This window comes from Canis lupus, chromosome 30 (assembly GCF_003254725.2).
Source record: "Canis lupus dingo isolate Sandy chromosome 30, ASM325472v2, whole genome shotgun sequence".
Taxonomy (NCBI): Eukaryota; Metazoa; Chordata; class Mammalia; order Carnivora; family Canidae; genus Canis; species Canis lupus.
Genome location: NC_064272.1, coordinates 15,880,520 through 15,907,119, shown reverse-complemented (window position 1 = coordinate 15,907,119; position 26,600 = coordinate 15,880,520). Strand labels below are relative to the sequence as shown.

Here is a 26,600-nt window from a genome sequence, read left to right as displayed (position 1 = left end):
ACTGTGCTTTCTTTTGCTGCCTTCATTCTAAGGCAAGTTCCTATCACCTGCAGCACAGATGCCACCAACAGCTCTAGGCTGTAGCATGGTTAGTTTGCAATTTCAGATAAAATAAAGAGTAAACGCATATATAGCACTTAGTTTTTGCCAGGTACTGTTGAAAGCGCCTTGGATATATTAGCTCAGTTAATCCTCATAATAATCCTATAAGGGAGCTACTGTACTACCATCTCTTTAGAATGAAGAAACTGGCATAATGACTGGTGAGTACAAAAGGAAGAGCTGAAATTTCGATTTAGGTACTTAGCTCTAGAGTCTGTGCTTTTAATTACTGCACTGTATTTGTATTGCTTTTTGAAAAATAAACACTATCTCCTACAGCATTCAAATCACTTATCAAAAAGGATGCTGGGTCATGTGCTCATCCTTGGTCATTGGTCATTTTCCTTGCCAAACTGGGTCATATGTCCATACCTATGGCAGGACATGACTGCCAAGAATTTCTTCCTAAACAAAAATGTCAGGTAAATGTAAAAAGCAACAGATGTCCATCACAGGCAGCATGGACTTAAAGAAATAGCCCTAGGGAGTGAAGCCACAATTCCAGTTCTACCTGTGTTTGCCACAAACCTCTACCAAATGATTTATGACTTCATTTTCAGCAAGGAGATTCTGGTCCCACCCACCTCCAAATGTGAGAGTGGGTATAGATGGAAAAATATGAAGATGCCTAAACAAATATCCAATTATATCTAATTACATAGTTATAAATATATTATGTTAAAATATAGTAATAAAATTGAGATTTGCCAAAATTGAGCAGATAACTTCTGAAATGAGTTTTTCAGTCAACTCTGTTTCTGAAAATTCCCTTAGAAATAACTCCCTTTAAAAAATATGAGATAAACAAATGAAACCTTATGTTTTCAAGTGGTCTTACAGATAATATACATTGATATTTCCTAAGAATAAACAAAGCACAATTATAGGTTTATTGATTTTTAGCAAAATAAAATGACATAAGTAGCTTCTTAAAAACTAATGGGTAAGTTTTCTTGTTTCCTTATCTCCAGAGCATTTGGCATTCTTTATCAACTGGTACATAAAAGAGTAGAAAAATAAGAGATTGTCATATTGTCCTTGGTATTTCTCTTTTAATATATCAGTATGGTAGTCTACCAGAAAATAGTAAATGGCTTCAATTGTGGAAAGGAAGGTATCTGGCTTTCCTTTTTGATGGCGCCAAAAGCAAGTTTTTCTTGTTTTCAACTCAACTTGTAACAATCCTGCCAAAGACAAATTTAAAAAAAGTATAAATCAGAGCCTGGCACAATATTGATAATTTCTCTTAATTATTTTAAGAATTTTTTAAAAAAGGACTTTAAGAGTAAAGGTAAGTTCCTTCAATCCCAATTCCAAGTACAATATCTTCTTAAATGCATTAAGGTATATACAGAAGTAATATAAAACAGAACAAAATCTTATACATGACAGTTAACTTATCTATAAATCTTAGGACTTACAATCATGAGTTAAAAGTAGTTAACAATTAAGATGTTCACCTCTTTCTATAAGGTATTATTATTTCTATCTTCTATCTACCAGTGTCTTTTTTTTTTTTTTTAATTTTAACTAGCGACAGGACTAAATTCACCAATATTCAGAAGAGTTTCATTTCCTTGATGAACTGACATTTAAAATATCATTGTAAAACTCACTGAAAGAGATAGGCAGATTAATGGCCCTTAATATGGTTAAAAGTTTATTTCTGGATTATCACTTTTTGGCTCTATCTTCATGAACAAAGTACCTAGAGTTGTTTCTTTAGCTCTGCTAAGGAAAAAATTCAAATGTTAAGAGATAAGGAGGATCCAATGTCTAATAAGACTCCCAGGGAAAGAGAACAAAGAGAACGGTGAAGAGATAGCATTTAAAAAGATAATGCCTATGACTTTTCCAGAGACTATTTTTAAAAGTGCAAAGTCACAGATACATGAAATAATATATCTCAAGCAGAATAAATACAAAGAAATTAGTGTCTAGATCCGTCACAACATAGTAAAACTGCAAAAGAACAAGAATAAAGAGATTTTTAAAGTAGCCATTAAGAAGGGGCAGGTCACTATGACCCAGCAATTGCACTGCTGGGGATTTACTCCAAAGATACAGATGCAGTGAAATGCCAGGACACCTGCACCCCGATGTTTATAGCAGCAATGTCCACAATAGCCAAACTGTGGAAGGAGCCTCGGTGTCCATCGAAAGATGAATGGATAAAGGAGATGTGGTCTATGTATACAATGGAATATTACTCAGCCATCAGAAATGACAAATACCCACCATTTGCTTTGACATGGATGGAACTGGAGGGTATTATGCTGAGTGAAATAAGTCAATCGGAAAAGGACAAACATTATATGGTCTCATTCATTTGGGGAATATAAAAATTAGTGAAAGGGAATAAAGGAAAAGGAGAAAATGAGTGAAAATATCAGTGAGGGTGACAAAACATGAGACTCCTAACTCTGGGAAATGAACAAGGGGTAGTGGAAGGGGAGGTGGGCGGGAGGTTGGGGTGACTGGGCGACGGGCACTGAGGGGGGCATGTGGCGGGATGAGCACTGGGTGTTATGCTAAATGTTGGCAAATTGAACTCCAATTAAAAAAAATTAAAATTTAAAAAAAGGCGGGGGGCAGGTCAGGACAGCCTTGGTGGCTCAGTGGTTTAGCGCCACTTTCGGCCCAGGGCCTGATCCTAGAGACCTGGGATCGAGTTCCATGTTAGGCTCCCTGCATGGAGCCTGCTTCTCACTCTGCCTGTTATCTCTGCCTCTCTCTCTCTCTCTATCTCAGTGTCTCTCATGAATAAATAAATTTTTTTTTAAATCTTTTAAAAAAAGAAGGGGCAGATCATATATAAAAGAATGGTAATCAGAATGACCGGAGATTTTTCATTAGCAATAACAGAGTATTGAAGACTATGGAATAAAAATCTCCAAAGTATCAAAAGAAAAAACTAACAACCCAAAGTTGTGTACCCGGAAGAACTATCTATTAAGAACATGAATGAGAACATTAGTAGAGAAATAAAAATTGAACACAGGCCAATAGGAAACCAGATGAAAAGAATTTCTAAGGAATGCATATCAGCAAAGACAGTCTGGGTTAAAAGAATGGTGAACAAAGAAAACAATAAACATCTATGCAAATCCAAATAAATGTTGCCTGAATGAAACAAAAAAATAAAAATATTTAATTTGTGGGCTGACGATAAAGGATAGAACAAAAATAACAATAAGCTGGCCAACTAAGAGGGAGCTGAATCAAACTTAAGTGTAGTAAATCCTTAGAGCATATTCAAAAGCAGAGGTTAAAATATTGTTTAAACTTTGAATTATTCTAAGTCACATGTACATAGTCCAATTTTCTAAAAGAACCAAAATAGGAATAGTAAAAAATGGAATAAGAAAAAAAAAAAAAAAAAAAACTCAGGGCACCTGGGTTGAGCATCTGCCTCTGGCTCAGGTTCTGATCCCGGGTCCTGGGATCAAATCCCACATCAGGCTCCCTGCAGGGAACCTGCTTCTCCTTCTGCCTAGATCTCTGCCTCTCTCTCTGTGTCTCTCATGAATAAATAAAATCTTTATAAAAAAAGAAAAAGAAAAAAGAAAAACTCGAGTTTTCAAAGAAAAGGAAAAAAAAGTTAAAAACAGGACAAACAGTAATAAAATTTTAGATGGTAGAAACATGTCCAAAAATATCAATACTCATCGCAAATGTGAATAGATGAAACCTACCATATAAAAGAGAGAGATTATCAGATTGAAACACAAGGATGAGCACTACAGGGCTTCTGCTCAATGCACTGGAGGTCTTAGCTAACTTAGTAATAAAAACAATAAATTAATTAGATGCAAAATAAATGAAAAAGAAGAAACATAATTGACATTATTTACACAGAAAATACTTTTAAAATCTATAAACAAATTTGAAAAAATATAGTATCTTAGGGTAGAGAGGATTTAAACAAGACACAAGGGACGCCTGGGTGGCTCAGTGGTTGAGCATCTGCCGTTGGCTCAGCGCATGATCCCGAGGTCCTGGGATGGAGTCCTGCATCAGGCTCTCAGCAGGCAGCCTGCTTCTCCCTCTGCCTGTTTGCCTCTCTGTGTCTCACATGAATAAATAAATAAAATCTTAAAAGAAATAACAATTTAAAAAGTTGTTTTAAATAAATGACACAGTAAGTGCTCAACATGAAAGTCTGATAAATTCTACATGTTCCTCAAAAAATACAATAAAGAAATTTAAAAGATGAGTCATGAACTGCAAGAAGATTACTATCTACATTCTAGTAGATATAAAGAATTCCTACAAATCAATAAAAAAAACACTAGAAAAATGCACATAGGTATTTCACAGAATAGGATGTGTGTGGCCAAATAAGTGAACAAAATGATGCTCAATCCAATTATTAAAGAAAGGCAAATTATGATCACAATGAGATCCCACTTTATATCCACTATATTGGCAAAAATCAAACATTTGACAATACCAAAATAGGAGGCAACATGGATCAATGGGAACTCTCATACATCAGTGATGGGTGTATAAGTTTATATACCCACACTTTGGAAGACAATTGGTATTATCTGTAGAAGTGACCATTCTCAACCCAAAATTCCACTTCTAAGTATATTTCCTTAAGGAACCTTATACATGCATAAGAATGTTTGTAGGTTCATTATTTGTAAGAGCAAAAACTAGAAAAAACTCAAGTGTTTCATCAGTAGGAGCCTGATAAACTATAGTATATTCACACAGTCAGATAATATACAGCAGTAAAAATGAACAAACTATAGCTAATCATATAATAACATAGACAAAGCTTAGAAACAAAATGGTGACTTTAGATTTCAGGCCCCCAGGAATACAACATGCAGGTCAAAATAAAATTAAATAATATAAAGAATATGAAAATAGATGTATAAAAATAATATACAAAGTAATGATAAAAACATAGTTCAGGAGAACAGTTAACTCTGTTTGGGGAAGAAGTGGAGTGGCATAGGGGAGCACACAGATAAAAGTTATTGATACAATTCTGGTGCTTGGGTTCTTAACTATTCATTGTATCACTATGTGCTATACCATTATACCAGCTAAAAATTTCCCAGCTTTATTTACAGCCAGAGTGCTCAGGTAAAGCATTCTGGCCAAAGAAAGGAAAAATGAAATCTCCTAGGTGGAAATTCCAAGAAAGCTATTATTATTATTCTTATATTTACTTTTAATGAAACAGACAGACTCAGTGGTCATATACATATTGCCCTTTGTCCTTTATTTTGCCTGAAATATATATGGATGTCTCAAGACCCAGCAACTATTACAAGTGTAAGGATGAAAGTGATGGAGGAAGAAAACGGAATGAGCCTAAGTCTTTATAGGGATTGTGAAATCTTTGAAACAGCTTTGGACTACCCATTTCTGGACTTTAACCCATAAAAAGTAAACCCACTACTTGTTTTCAGATTCTATCTGAGTTTCTGTTTCAAGTGGTGAGACAACCCTAACTAATAGCCATTGTGATCGACTGGAAGGTAGAGATACTGCTTTATTCTCCTTCATATCCGCCAATCTAGGACACCACCTGTCTAGGAACAGGTGTTTAACCAATATTACTGAATAAACGGACAAATCACAAAAGCTTTAAAGTATTCTATCTAGCTGTTTTGAAAATATTTCAATTTGAACAATTCTGATTCAAAGATACACAAAAGTTGTAACAAACCAAACCAAACCCTATTGTACTATTTGTATTAATGTTGATTATACCCAAGAAGTAAGGCAGACACTTGAAAATGTTCTAAGTAATTAGTATAATTTAAATCTTCACATAGGATTTGATATTACATGTAATTTCTAAAAGAACAAAGAGTTACTATTAAATAGTGCTGGTTTCTAATACTGTATGCTCTAAAATGTTAAAAATAAAAATCATAATTTAGTGAATATTACAACTAATCCATCCTGTCGTGAAGATTTACTCACAAGTATATAGAACCTTTTAAAACACACTGAAATAGACAGGCATGGGATTATACAGAAAATATGTATTTTTAAAAGTTCAACACATACATTAAAAAATTCTTTTACTAGCATTTCTGGTAATTGATAACTTTATGATGAATTCAGAAAATTTTTTTAGAACTTAAATGCAGATAACTATAAATAGATTTCTCTTCAAAATTACTACCTGAGTTTCTTCAACTGAAAAGTGAGAATAAAAATCTTGAGGCATTCTCATACTGTTGTTGTGAGGACTAAATGAGGCAATATATGATACAGCAATCAATGACACACTGAATACAGCTCAGGGAATGCTTTTAATCTGAAAAAAAGCAGTCACTTTAAACATTGTATCAATACAGCCAAAATGAAGGCAGAGAGCTGGCTAATTTTTAAAACAAATTACAATATAATGCCAGTGTTTATCATTTGGACTACCTTCCCAACAAAAAAATACCATCCTTCCCCACCAAGTCCTCCCAAGGCTTCTTATAGTGAATTTTCAAGAATGTTATGACATTCTTCACTTGTAGGTTCACATTTTATGATTAAACTACACAGTCAACCTTCAAGTGTTTTATATTGACAGCAGTAAAATATTCAGAGATATTTCTCTGTAAAATGTGGCAAAACGGTATATTTTTATATTGTTAAGGGCATCTTAACCTCAGCATTCCTAAGATAACAGAAACATAATTTCCCATATATTACATTTGAGGTTTTTATCTGAGGTTTAGAGCTGGTTTGTTTAGCTTAATCCCATCAAGTAATAAAACATTTTAAAACCTAAAGGCAATGATTAATAGCAAACATGGATTGTTTCTTGAAAAAGTAACTTGGTTTATCTGGAAACTGGTATTTCACATATACAGAGACTATAAATATGTGCAGAGCCCCAAATATTCCGTATGGTGCAATAAGGAGCCAGAAACGGGAGAGGCTGAAGTAGGGTATGCAGAGAAAACTGAATCTGTTTATTCCATGATTTTGAAGTAATTAAGAAATCCCTTTTAAAATTTTTCATGTAGCACAGAATTGAAATATTGTGGGACCTAGGAAATTTAACAAAATCCCCTACCCCTGGACAAGCAGAGCAGGACTGACTCTATTTTGTGCTGCACCCGCCTTGTGCTGACCTGCTTATTACTTAGGGCACTGCCCCACCCTAGTCAAACTCAGGGCACACCCTAACTGGAAATCCGGCTCAGTGATAGGCCAGTTCAAATGGATACTTTAAGGTAAAATGTAATTCAATCAGCCACCTGCGAGTGGATCAGCATGACTGTGCAACTTTCTGCGTATCCCATTGGCCACTGGCCCCTATAAAGTTGCTAAGCCTCTTGGGGTCCAAGTCCCTGCTCCGCTGTGTCGGGTATACTTGGACCCAGGCTCGAGCTTGTAAATAAACCCTCATGTGTTTGCATCGGTTGTTGGTGGTTTCTCGGATTCGTGATCTTGGGCACAACAATATATGATACTTACTATGTGATCTGGAAGGAATAACAGAAATTTTTCCAAATCTGATTTTAAGCCTTAAGCTTAAGTATGAACACTCCTGAAAACAGATTTTGAATTGTGCCTCAATAATTCCTTATATAGTTTTTTGAACTATTCTCACTCAGTTCTTTCATTTGATCCTTTCAATTACCATATAAGGTAATTATAAAGAAAGTGGCTCAGAAAAATCTTCAAACTGAAGAATGAGTTGATGCCTGAGTTGATGCCTGAGTTGATGCCGTAACCATCCAAGGTAATAATATTCACAGGTAGCACTCCAAAGAGCAGGGCCTTAGGGTTTCATCTTTCTATTAAACAGCAAAAGGTTCTTTCAGGTATTTCCTCTCCCTCTCACATTCCCTCTCCCCCACTGTCTGTCTGTCTGTCTGTCTCTCTCACATACACACACACACACACACACACACACACACAAATCTCTGCCTCTATTTTTCTGCCTATCTTTCTCACATACAAACACACAACTAGAATGACAAAACAATCTAACTAACATGTATGTTGACCTCAGAGGTATGAACTCTGTCAATTAAACTAAATCTAGTATTGTCACTATACTTTAGTTTGGGATTACTCACCACAAGTTAAACTCCAAAAATTGTCATTAACTTTCTTTTCTAAGTGACATGCATTTTTCACAGCAGTCTAAGAAAACCTCTCCTAGGTTGAATCTATTTGGCAACTGCCTAAAACCAACTAAGTAGCTCTCTCTTGCCATCTAATCATACATGGTATACAAACAAAGTCATCAAGGGCTGGAAATAAATCTAGTTTCTAGAGAAGCTACTGATAAAGCCTGAAGAACTGAGTAAGATGCAAGTAAACAAGAGAGGTACCATGAGTTTCTGAGCACTAGTTGTGCTTCTATTACTAGTTGTGCTACTTGGACAAGCAAAGCAACACTTTTAAACTATTTTATTAGGAACTGAACTTTTCACTCTAAGAGAAAGGGAGTACAAAGGTATAACAAAAGGAAGGAAATCCCTAAATGTTAAGTCTTGGAATTGGAACTATCCATGTGAACTCATGATATATATTTATTTTCCTTGGCTCTATCCACTGAAACAATGACATCCAAGTTGTAATAAATTTACCAGATTTTTATTTTTTTTATTTTTATTTTTTTTAGATTTTATTTATTTGTTCATGAAAGACACAGAGAGAGAGGTGGAGACCTATGCAGAGAGGGAGTCAGGCTCCCCACAGGGAGCCTGATGTTGGACTCGATCCCAGGACCTGGGGATGACTCTCTGAGCCAAAGGCAGACGCTCAACCACTGAGCCACCCAAGTGCCCCAAATTTACCAGATCTTGGTTTCTAATATCACTCTGCACTAAAAAGAACCATAGCTCCTTTGCACAATCACTGGTTCTAGGTCGGGCACGAAAAAAGTACAAGTGAATTTGGGACATCCTGCTGTACCAGAAAGACTGATGAGGCCATGCCACATAAGACTTGAAGGGCTCCTACTGGCAAAATGATCTGAGACAATTTGGGTATCAAAAGGAATACAATCACAATGTATTACATATGATAATCCCATACTGATCTCATAAAAGGGAAGAGAAAAAAAAAAGGAATAGGTGGAAGAAAGGCTCTTCATATAAGAATGCCAGCTAACAAATGTAAAAGAAAGAATACTTTAAAATGTCATCATTTTGCAATCCTCAATGTATCCGCTGATTTAGGCAAATCATCAATGAATACTAAAACCACTCAGTGAAAAGCAGCTGGGAAATAGTTCATAGTCTCAAAGTATCACCTCAAAGATTACTACTAGATTCAAAAAGAAGAAATGAATTTTTATAATAGATCTGGCAATCCTCACTTTGATAAAATAATTAAAGTTATTACTAATAATGAAACTTAAATTATATAGCTCCTGATTTGATGCAATAAATATATAACTTTATCTATGAATATGGTAATCATATAATTTATCAGCTTAATAGCTTCATTTCTGAAAGTGAAAGGGAATGCTATTAATAATTATATCAAAACAAAAGGTATAAACTGGAATTGTCATGCACAACCCTAGATTTATCTTTATCTCTAAGTATCCTTACAAAAACACTAAACTGAATCTAATCATGACAAAGCATTCAGACAACTGTCCCCTTCACACAAGTCTAAGTCATAGAAAACAAAAACAGGGGACTGCTCTACATAAAAAGAGACTGAAGAGGCATAAAAAACTATATGGAATATGAGTCTATATGCTGTAGCAGAAGAAAAAAGGCTACAGAAGATATTTCTGGATCAGTTAGGGAAATGTAAATATGGATTATATTAGATATTATAGAACTTCTGTTAATTTTCCTAGAGTGATAATAGTATTGCAATTATGCAATTATTCTTAAAAGATGTGCAGTAAGGTATTTAAGGGTGAAGTATTTGCAAAGCCTGTGACTTACTTTCAAGTGGTTGAACAAAAAATGTGTATAATATCTAAGCACACACACACATATAATAGAGAAATGAAACAAATGTGGCAAAAGGTATGGGTATTCCATGCAATTCTTCCAATAAATCTGCAGGTTTGAAGTATTTGAAATGAAAGTTAGGGGAAGAAGCTATCCATAACATTCTGTATTCCTACCTTGAAGTCTTTCATCAGTGAATATTTTGTTTGTTTGGTTCCAGGTGCTATCTATAAATATAATTTTTTTCAGTGTTGCGTCTTGGCACTTGTCATTCAAATCCTGTTCTTCCATTTTCTTGCGTTTAATAGATGGCCTGTCAGGGTCATCATTTTTGTCTCTAACATTTTGAATCCTTTTTTGCAGATGAAAAGAAATATCTTTTATTGAGACAGAGTTAGGTCCAGGAAAAACAAGCGCAACCTAAAGCAAAGAAACTTAAGTTAGTGGTTATGCTGTTATGATCTTCAAAATGAATATATTCTGATATTCTTAAAACTTTAAGAAAAACAAACATGTTGAATATCTGAGAAACAAACATTAGGTTCTATAACAACCACTTGAGCCATTCTAAAGTTTATGTATCTTTAATAAGTATGGTAAAGTTTTTGGCTATTACATAATAATTTATAAATCATAACATACTAGCTAAAAGTATTGCTTCAAAGTAAGTTATTTGCCTATTGATAGAAGCCAAGTTAATTGTATAAGGAATCAAAAAACTAAATCCTGTTATATTTCACAGCATAAGAGACAAAGTACATCATACTGGGTAAAAGAACCAATGAAAAACAGTAATTAAACACGATTTTCACCTCTATGACAATCAGAGAGAAGACAAATAATATAGTCAATGCTGGTGAGGATATGGTGTTCTGGGCCTTTATATCCATTACTGATACCAGGTTTCAATAATATAACTCTTCATGAAAGCAATTTGGCACTTTAAATCAAGAGTCTTAAAATGTTCATACCTTTTGATTATTTCACTTTTGGGAATTTATACAACTCACAATACCCAGAATATCTGTTAAAGTATATTTATTACAGGGAAAAATACCCAGAATATCTGTTAAAATATATTTATTACAGGGAAAATTAAAAATAGGAAATTTTAATTAAAAATTAAAATAGAAAAATCTGACTTTCAAGGAATAATTCTATCTTTCTTCAGCATGTTTTAACTGAAACCTTACACACTGTCAGAGCCTCCAATGTCTGAACAGGTCTTGCCACAAAGCAGGCACCAATTAATATTTGATAAATGAACAAATGTTGGTCAAATCATGGGCATTTTATCGCCCATATTTTTCTATATTTCCCAAATTTTTTTAATGAGCATATTCCATTTTTAATATGAAAAAATAAGCAGTATAAAAATAAAAATAAAAGCATATTCCATTTTTAATATGAAAAAATAAGCAGTATAAAAATAAAATTTTATTATTATAAAATAATAATAAAATAAAAGTATAAAATAAGCAGTATAACAGTATAAAATAAAAGAAAAATCTTGAATTTAAAAACTTCAGAGTTGTAAAAGTTTCTCAAACATTTATAATGCATGCCTAGGTTTCCTCCATACCCAATTAGCAAAGTTCAGGGCTTTGTAATTTTCTTGGATTGAAGCGTATCACATCGCTTTATAGAACCTAGCACTGTCTTCTATTCAAATGATACTTTGCTGACCAGAGAGGGAAACACAAATATATTCCAAGATCCAAAACCCAGAACTCATTTACAAACACTTTCTATATAAACTCAACCAAAATATATATAGAGAGAGATGGGAAAGGAAAAACTAAGTCTGCCTAGAACAAATGAACACATTGATTTTTAATTGTTTCCAGATTAACCATACCAATAAATGGTCTCAAAACTAAAAGGGTTTACATACTTCTTTTAGAAGTACCCAAGGCCTAGTTTTTTTGAGATCTATTACTTTTCAACAAGAGAAGTAATATCTCACCAATGTGACAATTTCAACTCTGTGAAAACCAATTAAGAATCTAAAAATGATCAAAGTAAGGCCTCTAAGCAGCCAAAAGATGTTACAAAGGCCATTTTATAAAGCTCTTAATTCAGAGAGAATTCTTGAAAATTCTTCCAATTCAGAATTTCTTTTATTCTTTTGGAGAAATTCCAACAATGTCTCCAATTTCCAACAACTGTAATATGGTTTCTTAGTTTGCATGAAATTAAATCCTCTATACATAGTACTGGCAGGAAAATGGAGAGGCTAGAAAGTAAAAGCAGGCACCGTAATATTAGCAGAGTAAAAACCTGAAGAAATAACGCAGAAAAACTATAAAAAGTAGAAAGACAAGGTTCAAAAAAGTGTTAACAATCTCAGATCATTTGATCTTTGAAGATACCAATGAAATAAATAAATTGTATTGCTTAGTGCTACATAAAGATAACCCCAGGTCGTTAATAAAAATATTAAATTATGTTCAAGTAAGTTCAGAAAGGCAATAGAATTTAAAACTCTTTTTTAGATTCAATATGAAGAGTTATAAAAAATAAGCTGCCTACTTCATGGTCCTTTTCTTCGTATTCTGGAATACAGGGATACGTGTAAATATTTACAAAATCAGGTGCTAATAGTTTTGCATGTATAGCAGTACTTTTGCCATCTGTTTCATTTGGATGTTTAATGATATCAATCTTCAGTGGGAGCTAAAATTAAAAAAAAAAGACGAACACAATAAATATAAAAATTCTAATTTTTATGTTAATAAAAATTCTCTTCAAAGCTTAAACAAGCTCAACTGAGTTCCTATAATATAATTTGAAAGGCATACTTTTCAAACCAGAATATTAGGAATGCTAAGAGTCATAAAGCAAACCCAAATTTCCTCCTTGATATTGTTGATCATATAAAATAGAACAATTATTTCCAACTCATTTAACACAGAATCTGTTCTTAAAGCAAAACTTCAAGGTCATTTTTATTTAAGCTACTTAGGTATTGAGTCCAATTCCTTGCATTTCAGTATCTGTGCCAAGAACATTTTTTATAATTCCTATAAACTTTAGGTTTGTTAATGACAGTAAAGGAAATATAAGTTTGGGTAAAGGCCTCACATCTAATTCAAGTCAAAACTTTGTTCCCTATACATCCTTTGAGACCAAAGGTACCACCCTTCAAAGGACCCTTTGTTATGAACATCATGACCCTCATCAGTGGTCTTTAACAGCACAAATGAAATAATTATCAATTGGAAAAGTAACAGAATAGGTCTAGGAGGTACACACTTTATACAAAAATCAACTCTCTTCAAAATCATGGTCTATTTTCCTTAAAGTTTAATTATTTGTTATGTATTACATCCTACCTCTTTGCAAAAATGATATTCTCTAACATTTTTTGAGTTAGATTTTACTATTATTTCACTGACTTGTAGTTTTCTGTATAATGCCTGTACAAGTGCTGTAGTCAGCCATGATTATGAAAATGAAAGCCCAGTCATATTACCCCCCATAATATATATGTAAGAAACTCTCTAAGACTAATTCTTCACTGTCGATTATAAGTTACTTATTTGTTATTATAAGCACTCCTCCAGCTCCCACCCCACCTAGAACAGCCAGGATTCCAGGTATTTACCCTGGGGCAAGCTAATTTTACCCTGAGGTACAAAATTATTTTTCTTGCTTTTTAAAACAGCTTTAACAAATAAAATTGGTATAATAAGTTCCACATAATTAAAGAGTACAATATAATACATTTTAACATCCTTGAATTCATCACTATAATCAAAATCATTAACATATCTGTCATCCCCAAAGGCCTTCTTGTGCCTCCCCCTTCCCCTTTCCCCATGCTTAGGCAATGACTGATCTGCTGTAACTATAGGTTACTTTGCATTTTCTAGGATTTTATATAAATAATATCATACAGTATGTACTCTTCATCTGACTACTTTTACTTGAAATAACTGAGATTTATCCATATTATTGTGTGTATCATCAATTACAGAGCTGTTTTTCAAAGAAGCAGTTGCTGCATGCTACTGAATGACCTCAACTGCATAGACTTTATCTGTCCGGATGATTGTGTGGAAAAAGGATGGTGTATATCCCGGAAGGGCCATAAATATGTATCCCAAATAGTTTTCAATTTAGGGTTTCAAACCCTGTGTCTCCTTCCCTCCCCACTTAGGCCTAGTGACCAATTAGGGCCAATTGCTTTAAATCATCAAACCAACTTCTAGTTATAGAAAATTTACCATTTAAGTAGGCAGTTCACAAATGATTTTACATCAGTCTACTTCTGGCTGAACTCTACATCAGAATTTCCTCATGATGCTCAGTCTCAGTTGACACTACATTCCCTTTCCCCGGGGTCTCTCAGTCCCAGGTCAGCATTATCTTAGCCCAGGCAAGATAGGAAAGAGGAAAGAAGAAAAAGAAAGCACATCATGACAAAGTATTCTATTAGTAATAAAACTGACTTTCTTACATGGCTGATGAGTAGAGTTGAAAACTCCAAAGGTAACCATCAACATTTCTCATCAGCTTGCTATGTCTGAAGGGTATCATTTATATCAAGAACACAGGACTATTATTCATGTATTTAAAAGTCATGTACCAGAGTACCTGGGTGGCTCAGTGGGTTAAGCTTCTGCCTTAGGCTCAGGTTCTGGGATCAAGCCCTATGTCGTGTCAGGCTCCTTGCTCAGGAGGGAGTCTGCTTCTTCCTCTCCTTCTGCCCATCTCCCTGTTCATGCTCACTCCCTACCTCTCTCTCTCCTCTCTTTCTCTCTCACTCTCTCTCCAATAAATAAAATCTTAAAAAAAAAAGTCATGTACCTTGCCTGTTATGAACTAAATTCTACAGGTGTAAGACAATTATGAAAAATCTGTGTTCAAGAAGTATTCCTGGGACCCAGTCTAGTTCCTTTAGTTCTCCCTGAGCAAGCCTAAAATTTCTGACACTACAAAACAAAAGCAAAGACACAGATCAAATCATGGAAACATATGTTTGTGCTCTAGTTCATACATTTTAAAGGAAGATAATTCTTAATTAATGACAGAGTACAGGGTAACACCAGTAGTGCTGACCAGACACAGTTCAAATAGAGATGTTCTGTTTTCAAACACATAAAGAACATCAATCTGCTAACACCTGTATTTTCTATAAGTGTTTTACCAAACCATTCTGCCCAAATTTATCAAAATATCATTAGCAGGAAGTCCTAAGTCTTTTCCTATATGATCATCAACTTTCCTAAAGAGAGTCTTACATTCTAGGACTCTAATAAAGATGATGCTTTCTTTGATCTTGTGGGGTTTTTTTGCTCCTCTTCTAAAAAATACCAAGAGCATCTTTTTACTTCTAGTCATGCATTTCTCATGACATTTAAAAAAAAAAAAAAACTATATTCTGCATGAAAAAAGAAATCAGTATTTATGAATTTATTCCATAGATTAAAATTTAAAGCTTGGGAGCCACTTACTCATTATGTAGTCGTCTTCCCTTCCCAAGCAGGCTATCTAAAAGCATATGCTGAATGATTTGTAAAAATTAGAAAAAATTTTAGTTTTTATTATTAATATATATTAACATACTGAGGTTTACATTTGGCCATTAAAATATAAACACTTTAAAAAACTCTGAATGCAAAAAAAAAAAAACTCTGAATGCTCCAATAGGCCATTTAGAGTTGATCAAACACATGGCATAGTGTTTTAAGTCACTTCTAAAGAGTGGACATTAAACCACTGCTTTGGAAAATAATCCTCTATTATTAAATTTCTATGAAGATAAATTATTATGAAAAGTCAGTATGCTACTGACTTTTCTTGTTCTGATCTTCAATCCTTTTGAACACAATACATCTTAAGATAAAACTTTTAAAGGGATATTCTTTATGTGGCTATAATGTAAACAGAAGATAGAAAATTCTGTATATACTTCAAAAACTATTCTTTTGAAATGTAACATTCTTACAAGATAACAGGAAACTTAAAGAAGATTATTTTCCTCAAGCCCTCAGTTTTTCTAAAGTAACTATGAAGCTGATTAGATTCCATGCTTACTTCTTCTTGGACAATAAACTTTCCAATAGCTTGTTAAGAGTGATTTTAGATCCCCAAAGAGACCCTGGACTTGCCAAGATGACATATAAGCTAAATTGAATTTCAAGTAGAAAATTTTAAGTATTAAAATGCTTTATGTCAAATTTAAATGAATCTTAAAATCATCACATTAAATATTTTTACAGTTTTAACTTATTTTCTCACTAGAAAGTTCTAATGAGTCCATGTGTAGAGTTTAATCTCTCTAAAGTCCTAGTAAGCAGCAAATTTTATACATTATTTGATTTACTCCTAAAGTTCATGTCAATGTGAGACAAGTTGACATATATGTAATAAATTTTTTGATTACATAGACATCATGGTCTATAGACCTTTGATCTACACAAGAATAGTCTTGGTAAGCAACCAAAAGTATAAAGCAATCAATTCAAATCAACACTTTAAAATCTGGCTTCAAACGCTACAATTATAACATAGTCAAATGAGTAGATCTTAGTCTTTACTTTTTTTTTTTTTTTTTTAAAGTAGGGTCCACATCCAGTGTGGAGTCCAATGTGGGGCTTGAACTCAGAACCCCGCGATTGAGACTTGTTCTGAAATCGAGAGCCAGATACCCAACCGAGCCACCTAGGCACCCCACATCTTAGTCTTTTTAATTTTAGTTTAGTTTTGGTCACCAACATGAGCTCCATCTCCATCTAGGATGGGTCTAAGTCTGTTCTACAAAAGTCTAAGCAAAAATCAATCCTAGCTCCTTCAGGATATGTTTTCTTAAAAAGAAGTCCAAGATCCTGAGGGAGCTTCTGAACTTCCTTCAGGCAATCTATATACTTGTCTCTTGTAGTATTCATGTTTATCATATTTTTCCCCTGTGTTTCAGATGAATTATAATCATTAATGAAAAAGTAATTGATTTCATTCAAAACAATACCATTTATCTCAGACCCAAGTATTTTAGCAGTGTGTATCTCTTTTTCCAGAGACAAAAACAAATAGGTCTACCAGTCTGTAAGATTAATTTTTCTATTAATATTATTCATTTCCATAATAATACTATTTATCACCCTTATCAATTGTATCAGAGAAAGTATATATGAGATGTCTTTTTAAAACTTCTTTCCCTACTTTCAAATAATTAAATTTCTTACCAACCTTCACAAGTGGCATCTGTTCAATAGGTACATTTTCAACTGGGACATAACATGTATAGCAATAGAACATTCTTGAACCACCACATTTGAGACATTTTGATCTTCCACTTTGCTGAGCTTTTTGAAGGACTTCTTGAGATGCTAAGCGTAAGTTTTGAAGAGGATCTTCTGCAGCTATGGAAGTAGTTTGTGAGTGTTGTATTTCTACAAATTTTGAATTATTTTCTTCCTTTTCTTTGAGGAATATAGGTGGATTGAGAGACATTTTTCATTCAAACCAAAGTTTAACATCTATTTCTAAAACATAAATCACGGGTGCACTGCAAAAGAAAAAAAAAAAAGTGGAGGGGTGAAATAAAGACAGGAAATATTTTATTCCTTGCCTCCACAAAGAAAAGTACTCAATTTAACTCACAACTGCGTGCTATTTTTAGTATTTATTAACAAGTGTTAATAAACCACTAAATTAGCACGACTGAAAGTACAAAATTAAAAAGTAATAAACTCAAAACAGTAAGTTACCCTTCTGGGCCATTCCCTCCATAAAAATAAAAAGGTGCTCTCTTAGACAAAGTATTTCAAATATAAAATTTAGGTACCAACAATATATTTTTCAGGGACTCTTATTTTGTTTTATATAGGAATAAGTGTTTTAATGTATCAGCCAGGAATGTATTCAACTCTGTAGGATCTGACTTTAAACTGATGTTATATGACATCAAATCTCAACCTGAATCCTAATGAAAATACAAGGTTGCAGTGAAATTAGTAAAATTTAGTTGGTTATGTTCTAAAGGATATATTCTTCCCCAACTTAAATCACACACAGAAAAATATAACTAAACATCCATTAAAATAGGACAGGCATCTACTGCCAATTACAATTTGTAAAATATCCCAAATGATGAAATACATACCCAGAGAAATAAAGTGTAATTTTATAAATTTAAAAAATTTGGAGAGTAACATTAATGTCCTCTTGCTCTAAGACTTCATACCACTTTTTAAAAATATGAATCATTCAGATTCTTGAGTTCTAAGTGATAAAATAGTAAAATAACTTTCCCATTTAAATATTTCCTTTCAAGAAGAATTATGGCTGTCCCAACTGTTATTAAAATACTCTGTAAGCACAGTATCTTTTAAAGGAGAAAAGAGACCAGGGCCCTTTTGATTTGATATGCATTCCAAAGCTGTAAAACGAGTCTCTCATTATAAAGCTTTATGACATTGTGGTGTTTAACTATGAAGCCCCAGGCATTCTGAGTACAAACAGACAGGGGAGATGCTGTGACTGCAACAGGAAACTTTTTTGTGGTATCCCAAATAGAAAGTGAACAAAACTCCAGTAGAACATAATATGCAACATAATTAACCAACAGGAAGTTAGTGATACTAATTTAATTACTCATCAAGAGTTTTTCATAGATTGTAAATCCCAGTAAGTTTGAGACCCAAACAAAAAGATGCAAAGAAAAAGATGCTTGCCACTTTTTTTTCCTTGCCACAAGGAAAAATAAAATATGCTGGTCAAATTTACTCAAAGTAAATTTACCGAGCTGCCACCTTTTTCTGAGTCCCAGATCCTTTTAAGATCTTGTGTCTTGGACCTTATCTGCAGAAAATGCATACACAAACACAATATTTTGAACACAATTTCAAGTGGCTTGCAGATCTGTGAGAGTCTACAGATCCAGGTGGAAAAATCCTGACTACGATCAAAAAGTCATTCTGGAACACCCAGGAAAATGGAGTCAAGTTGAATTAGTTCAGTCCAGTTTCTTTTTTAGGATGAGTCCCATGATGGAGTAACTCACGACTATTACAATAAAAATGTTTCTCTGTAAGGACCTCAGGCAACACCAGAGTAAACCCAAACCAAGATTTAAGGGGAATTTAACTACCTTCCTAAGTGCAGTAATGAGACCCCTATTGGCTTGTGACAATTGCTGACCTTTGGTTGCCCAACAGGTGATTTGTAGCTCCGATTTCCAGAGACTGATAGGATCTCTTCCCAGACATTAAAGCTGCTCTTGTCCTTAAAATGACTTTTTTTTTTTAAAGATTTTATTTGAGAGAAAGGGAGAAAGAGAGAGAGCACACATGCATAAGCAGGGGGAAGAGCAGAAGGGGAGGAGCAGAGGGAGAGGGAGAAGCAGACTCCCCACTGAGCAGGGAGCCTGACACAGGCTCCAATCCTCAGGGTTCAATCCCAGGACCCTGAGATCATGACCAGCGTAGAAGGTGGATGCTTAACTGACTGAGCCACCCAGGTGCCCCAGACTAATTCAACCTGACTCCATTTTCCTAGGTGTTCCAGGAGCTTTTTAGGGGGTCTGCGTATGCCACAAAAAGGCCCAGGCAATAATGGGATTGAAGTACACAGTTCCTGGGGATGCCATGAAAAGTCAATGTGTTTCCTGACATCCAATGGAAAACTACTGATATGTTTTTCTAGCGCCCTCAAAGAGCCTTCTGCCTCAGAATTATTCCTATATATTTCACTTGGCTTTCCATCCATAAAGCCGAATGGATATTAATGAAGCTTTATATAAATGTTCTTCCTCTCAAAACAAACAAACAAACAAACAAAAAAACCCCAAACAACATAAACATGTATAAGGCAGTGAAAGTGAAATGTTTTTGGCTCCTTTCCCTGTCTCACCCATACACTCTCACTTAGGGCTGTGACGGCCACCTAAAAGAGGCCAGAAAGAGTCATGGGCTGCTCCCTCCAAATGTCTCTGAACCATATAATGAAGTCATCTGTCCTGACCTAACAGCCTGCCTCAAATGTGTACCAATAGTTTGTTGTAAACGTGATGGTTCACAACCTTCAAAAAATACTTATTAACATCAAATCTGTGCAGGGAATACAAGTGGAGTTGTGGGAGTTACCTAGAAAACATAAAAACAACTTACTCCTAAAGAACAAATACTTTTAACCTGATGGTACATTCATCACTCTAACTTAGGTTGAAAACATTTTTTACTCCTCCTCTAACCTCTTTTCCAACAAAACTAATTACTCATCAAATCCCATTAACTCTGCCTTGCATATAATCCTCCATTTTTAGTCTTAAAGTCAGGATCTAGATGATCAATCTAGTTTTGTTTTGTTTTGAACACCAATCACTGTGATTTAATAAATAGCGGGGTGTTCCCAGTGAGGTCTGCTCCCCGGCTGGGCCCGCCCGGCGCCCAGGGGAGAGACAGGCCCAGTGTCCTGCTTTCCCAGAAGCAGAGCCGAGGGAGGGACCTACCCCACGGTGTCCTAAAAGCACCCCTCTGAAGAGGGGCTGGGGAAAGGGCCACAGTCACATAAAAAGAGATTATTTAGGGATTTTACACAGGTGGGGTGTAATCTCAATCTCTGACCTCTCTTTACCATTGCCCACTTATTACTGGCGCCACATATTTAGCCTAGAAAAACCTGCTTTAGTCTGGAGTTGCCTTTTAGCCAAGCTATCCGTCCTATCAGCCAACTCTGCAAGAACAGAATTCTCTACTGATCTTCGTATCTATCCCTGTGTCTTATGCAGCAGGAGGAATTTGACACTCACTTACTGAATCAAAATGATTCTGAAAAAGAAAGCATATGTATGCATCTCCCTACTGAGGAACCTGACAAACCTGGCATCCGCATTTAACGGTCACCTGCAACTTGGCACGAGTGGCAGCATGACAGATTTTTTTTTTCTTCCCCAAAAAAACGATGTTAAAAGCTCTGAGCTACAAGTTGCCTCCCAAAGGAATACTATATAAAACCCCCCTACCATGTATCGCAGACCAATTCAGTGCTGGATATAACCCCCTGCAAATTTTTTTTTTCCTTAAGTATTTTTAAGAACCTGGTCACATAATATACACGGGCCCAACATTCATATTTTAAAATCCAAGGTGACCCTTTTCGTACAGGTCCAACGGCCCCTCCCACACCACCCATCACTGCACACTGGGGTTCAGACAGAAACAACCTTCCATGCTGTGGTTTTAAGTCAAGCCGAGGTTTTATCATCCAACTCCGTGAACTAGCATCTTAAAGTATTAATATACTTCTTCACTTGTCCTACATTCCCAAGAAAAATTTAGACATAAGAAACAGACTCCTTGGCTTTATTTAGTAACCACTGTCTTAATATTTTAAATACACAGCATGGCCCACTGTGTACTAAGCTGCTTCTGTGATTCCCAATCCCCCAAACCACTCCAAACACCAAAAAATAATAAGAACAGTGCCTAGGGGACTGCCTGCCAGAACAGACTTTCTTTGGGGGCGGAAACCACTGAAAATAATTGTTAGGGGGAAAAAAAAATTTTTTTTTTTTTTTTTTTTTTTTTGAGGAAAAATCTGGAAGCCTTTTTCCCAAAGGGCCCGCAGGTTCCTAAGAAAATGCAAGCGCCTGAGCCCAGGGACCAGGGAGGGCCCCGCTCACAGGCGACACCGGGCACGCCCGCCACGAGGCCCGGCCACGCGGCGTCCGCTCCCTGCAGCGCGGCGCCCGCCAGACCACTGGTCCGCGGAGGGGCGCCGGGACCCGCACCGGGGACCGCAGTGGGACTCACACCTGCGCCGCCCGCGGGTCCTCGCTCAGCTCCCGCGTCTTCCGCTCCGCCGGGGCTCGAGGCGCGCGCCCGGCGGAGGTCGCGCTCCGGGCGCGGGGGAGCGCTTTCCGGGGGACGCAGGAGGGCGGAGCCCGGCCGTTGCTAGGGCCGTTGCTACGGCCGTTGCTAGGGCCGTTGCTAGAGACGGGCGCCGCGCAGGTCCCGCGACAAAAGTAACGGGCGGGGAGAGACGCGGGGCGGGGCTAGAGGCGGAAGTCCCGCCTCGGCCGGTCGGCGGCGGGCGGTGCGGCTCTAGCGCTCGGCCCGGCTCGGGCTCCCGGAGCGAGGCGGGGCCTCACACCCTGACAGCCCGGGGCTGGGTTCCCGGTTCCGAGGCCGCTTGGAGGAGACGCGGTTCTGGACGTAAACTCCCGAGGTTCAGTTGCAGTGAGTCGTGAAAAAATGCTGCTCCTACAGAAACACGTGTAGTCGTGAAAACGTGGTTCTCTACTTTGTTTATGGCTGTGTCAGGATGAGGCCTAGTGGTCGCCAGAGCTGTTGCAAGAACTGTATCTCGATGGTTTGGTTGGTTTCCGGGAGAACGAAACACACGGAAGACTTGGAACTAACGACCTTGTGCCCTTTCCCGTTTTGGACTTAAGCATCATATGGGGATGGATTATAAAAGCCACTTTTCTTTGGTCCGCCCCAGAGAAAATCCAAACCTCAGGAGTGGACGTTAAAAGTGTGGGGCACCTGGGTGGCTCAGCTGTTGAGCATCTGCCTCTGGCTCGGGTCCTGATCCCGGGGTCCTGGGATCGAGTCCCACGTAGGGCTCCCCCTGCTTCTCCCTCTGCCTGTGTCTCTGCCTTTCTCTCTCATGAATAAATGAAATCTTAAAACACAATGGCCAGATGTTGAGCATTCTATTTATTGAGTACTTTGAATTTTTCCTGTGAAGGAGAAAGGACAGAAGCTTGCCCTAGAGGAATTTAGGACAAGTTAAAACGGGTCGTACAGAGATCAACACGACTAATAATTTGTAGGAATTTTGCAAGAGCTCAGAATGGAGTGGTCGATGAAAGCTTAGTGGTTGGACTTGAGTAAGGTCTTGGAGGATGATTACGGTTCAGAGCACTGCTTCTCAAAGGGACTGTGTGGGACCCATTGGTAGGAGTGTCATTTGTAAGCAAGGAACTGCATTGAGTCAAAACTACACAATTTTTTTTTTGATTTTGTTAATTTTTTAAAGTAAGCTCTAGGTCCAATATGGGACTTGAACACACAACCTTGAGATGAAGAGTCACAGGCTCCACCCTCTGATCCAGCCAGTGCCCCAAATTCTCCAAAACTACGCATTTAAAAAAATGAATTAGTATAGTGTGAAAATGTCAGTGCATGGCACTTGGTAAAGTTAAGTTTTACCTCGTGGTGTTTTGAATTATAGACAGTCCATCACTTAAACGTTGGTTTGGTTTAGGATTTTTCGACTTTATAATATGTGGAATCACTATGCATTCTGTTGAAACCATACTTTGAGTTTTGACTTGGTATTTTCCTGAACTAATGATACATGCTATGGAACTCTCGGTTTTGTGGGTGTGTTTTTTTTTAAGATTTTATTTATTTATTCATGAGAGATACAGAGAGGCAGGTTCCCTGCAGGGAGCCCGATATGGAATTCGATCCCAGGACCCCATCATGATCACGACTTGAGCTAAAGGCAGACGCTCAACCACTGAGCCACCCAGCTGCCCCTATGAAACTCTCTTGTGATAATGGAGAGCCATGTCAACCAGGCCATCACAAGAGTAAACAACCAATACACTTATATCTATTTTGTACCCAACAACCGTTCTGTGTACCACTTTCAGTATTCAATTACATGAGGTATTTAACATTTATTACATGATTATGAAATGGGCTTTGTGTTAGATGGTTTGGCCCAGCTGTAGGCTAACATGAGTATTCTGAGCACATTTAAGGCAGATTAGGCTAAGCTAATTCAGTAGGTTAGGTGTATTATATGCATTTTCAATTTAGGATGGGTATATGGAAACATAACCCCATCATAAGTCAAGGAAGATCTGTGTGTGTGTGCGTGTACACGTGCACATCCTTGCATACTAGGTCATGTTTATAAAATGTATTTCTTATTGTGTATTTATCCTTAAAAAGTTTGAAAGCCATGCTTTATGAAGGAAGATGAGCTGAGTAAGATTATAAACTAGCAATAGCAAAGTCTCCAAGCTAGGAATAAGTAATTTACACCCATTTCTTTTTTAACTGCTTTAGTTCTGGTGCACAGATGACAAAAGCAAATGATGCTATTTATCAATTGAGGTGTATGAGTATTGGCTTACTGTTATTACCATGTAAGAAATTACTCCAAAATATGGCTTAAAACAACTTTTTGCTGTGTTCATGAATTGTGTGTTCAGCAGGGCACAGAGGGACAGCTTTTCTCTGATAACTCAGCTTGAAAGTCTGTGAATGCTAGCAGAGATCATATGTGTAGCCTCTCCATGTGGCCTGACTTTCTTAGAGTATGGCAGCCGGGCAATCAGACTTCAAGGAATTTGTGGCCATTTTTAATAAAACACCATAATGAATTAAGTACTGTCACAGAAAACCCCAACATTTTAGTGGTTTAATAAAATAAACTTTTATTCCTCACAGGAAATCCATTGAGGATGTTACTAGTCAGATGAAACATGAGATTTAAGGAGGCAGGTTGTTTGTTTTTTGGATTTGGGGTTTGTTTTTTGTTTTTGTTTCTGTTTTTACATTTTAGTGGTTCTACTATCTCTTAAGACTTGGGTCCACAGCTTATTGACAAGAAAGAAAGCATGGTGAATCACACAGAAGGTTTTAGAGGTCCCCCCTGAAAGTGGCATATTATCACTTTGCCCACATTCCAAAGGCTCCCACTTTAACTGCAAGCAAGCCTGGGAAGTGTAGAGAAACATACATATTAGTAAACACTAACAGTTTACCCTATTCTAGGTTTTTCATCAAAATCCCACAGTCCCCAGTTCGTCCATTCTATTTTCAGTTCTTCTTTCAAAAGGAGAATTCTTTCAAATCTTTTCAGTATTTTTTCTGTTATTTATTGCATATGTCAAAATATACTTATTTTTTTAATAATAAATTTATTTTTTATTGGTGTTCAATTTACCAACATACAGAATAACACCCAGTGCTCATCCCGTCAAGTGCCCCCCTCAGTGCCCGTCAACCATTCACCCCAAACCCCTGCCCTCCCCCCTTCCACCACCCCTAGTTCGTTTCCCAGAGTTAGGAGTCTTTCATGTTCTGTCTCCCTTTCTGATATTTCCTACCCATTTCTTCTCCCTTGCCTTATATTCCCTTTCACTATTATTTATATTCCCCAAATGAATGAGAACATACAATGTTTGTCCTTCTCCGATTGACTTACTTCACTCAGCATAATACCCTCCAGTTCCATCCACGTTGAAGCAAATGGTGGGTATTTGTCATTTCTAATAGCTGAGTAATATTCCCTTGTATACATAAACTACATCTTCTTTATCCATTCATCTTTCGATGGACACCGAGGCTCCTTCCACAGTTTGGCTATTGTGGACATTGCTGCTAGAAACATCGGGGTGCAGGTGTCCCGGCGTTTCATTGCATCTGAATCTTTGGGGTAAATCCCCAGCAGTGCAATTGCTGGGTCGTAGGGCAGGTATATTTTTTACTCTTTGAGGAACCTCCACACAGTTTTCCAGAGTGGCTGCACCAGTTCACATTCCCACCAACAGTGTAAGAGGGTTCCCTTTTCTCCGCATCCTCTCCAACATGTGTGGTTTCCTGCCTTGTTGATTTTCCCCATTCTCACTGGTGTGAGGTGGTATCTCATTGTGGTTTTGATTTGTATTTCCCTGATGGCAAGTGATGCGGAGCATTTCTCATGTGCATGTTGGCCATGTCTATGTCTTCCTCTGTGAGATTTCTGTTCATGTCTTTTGCCCATTTCATGATTGGATTGTTTGTTTCTTTGGTGTTGAGTTTAATAAGTTCTTTATAGATCTTGGAAACTAGCCCTTTATCTGATACGTCATTTGCAAATACCTTCTCCCATTCTGTAGGTTGTCTTTGAGTTCTGTTGACTGTATCCTTTGCTGTGCAAAAGCTTCTTATCTTGATGAAGTCCCAATAGTTCATTTTTGCTTTTCTTTCTTTTGCCTTCGTGGATGTATCTTGCAAGAAGTTCCTGTGGCCGAGTTCAAAAAGGGTGTTGCCTGTGTTCTCCTCTAGGATTTTGATGGAATCTTGTCTCACATTTAGATCTTTCATCCATTTTGAGTTTATCTTTGTGTATGGTGCAAGAGAGTGGTCTAGTTTCATTCTTCTGCATGTGGATGTCCAATTTTCCCAGCACCATTTATTGAAGAGACTGTCTTCCTTCCAGTGGAGAGTCTTTCCTCCTTTATCGAATATTAGTTGACCATAAAGTTCAGGGTCCACTTCTGGGGTCTCTATTCTGTTCCACTGATCTATGTGTCTGTTTTTGTGCCAGTACCACACTGTCTTGATGACCACAGCTTTGTAGTACAACCTGAAATCCGGCATTGTGATGCCCCCAGCTATGGTTTTCTTTTTTAAAATTCCCCTGGCTATTCGGGGTCTTTTCTGCTTCCACACAAATCTTAAAATAATTTGTTCTAACTCTCTGAAGAAAGTCCATGGTATTTTGATAGGGATTGCATTAAACGTGTAAATTGCCCTGGGTAACATTGACATTTTCACAATATTAATTCTGCCAATCCATGAACAAGGAATATTTTTCCATCTCTTTGTGTCTTCCTCAATTTCTTTCAGAAGTGTTCTATAG

The 26,600-nt window shown here is 36.6% G+C and overlaps 2 protein-coding genes across 5 annotated transcripts in view; one reads left to right on the top strand and one right to left on the bottom strand.

Moving 5' to 3' along the window:
- Positions 1-969: 969 nt before the first annotated feature.
- Positions 970-21,925, bottom strand: DTWD1 (DTW domain containing 1). Of its 2 annotated transcripts, none has more exons than XM_049104145.1 (5): positions 21,766-21,925; positions 17,199-17,517; positions 12,537-12,680; positions 10,181-10,424; positions 970-1,286 (listed from the first exon to the last, which is right to left on the bottom strand). In XM_049104145.1, exons 2-5 carry the CDS (start codon positions 17,460-17,462, stop codon positions 1,039-1,041), a joined length of 900 nt encoding a protein of 299 aa, XP_048960102.1. In that variant the 5' UTR covers positions 17,463-17,517; positions 21,766-21,925; the 3' UTR covers positions 970-1,038. The 2 variants fall into 2 exon arrangements, with proteins under 2 accessions (XP_048960102.1, XP_048960103.1); XM_049104146.1 differs by lacking the exon at positions 21,766-21,925 and adding an exon at positions 19,152-19,240.
- Positions 21,926-21,981: 56 nt separating this feature from the next.
- FAM227B (family with sequence similarity 227 member B) overlaps positions 21,982-26,600 on the top strand; it is a 189,284-nt gene continuing 184,665 nt past the window's right edge. Inside the window, exon 1 of one of the 3 annotated variants that reach the window (XM_049104142.1) lies at positions 21,982-22,189. The gene's annotated coding sequence lies outside the window, so the exon portion shown is untranslated. Of the gene's footprint in view, positions 22,190-24,449; positions 24,472-26,600 lie in introns of those variants that run through there. The other 2 variants (XM_049104139.1, XM_049104140.1) reach the window with 2 other exon arrangements.

Excerpts from the sequence above, each read along its gene's own strand:
- DTWD1 (XM_049104145.1), bottom strand. The coding sequence starts at position 17,462 with ATGTCTCTCAATCCACCTATATTCCTCAAAGAAAAGGAAGAAAATAAT. Across the intron at positions 12,681-17,198 it reads AACAGATGCCACTTGTGAAG|CTCCCACTGAAGATTGATAT; the intron begins GTTGGTAAGAAA and ends TTTTAATTTTAG. Across the intron at positions 10,425-12,536 it reads ACGAAGAAAAGGACCATGAA|GTTGCGCTTGTTTTTCCTGG; the intron begins GTAGGCAGCTTA and ends TCTTTGCTTTAG.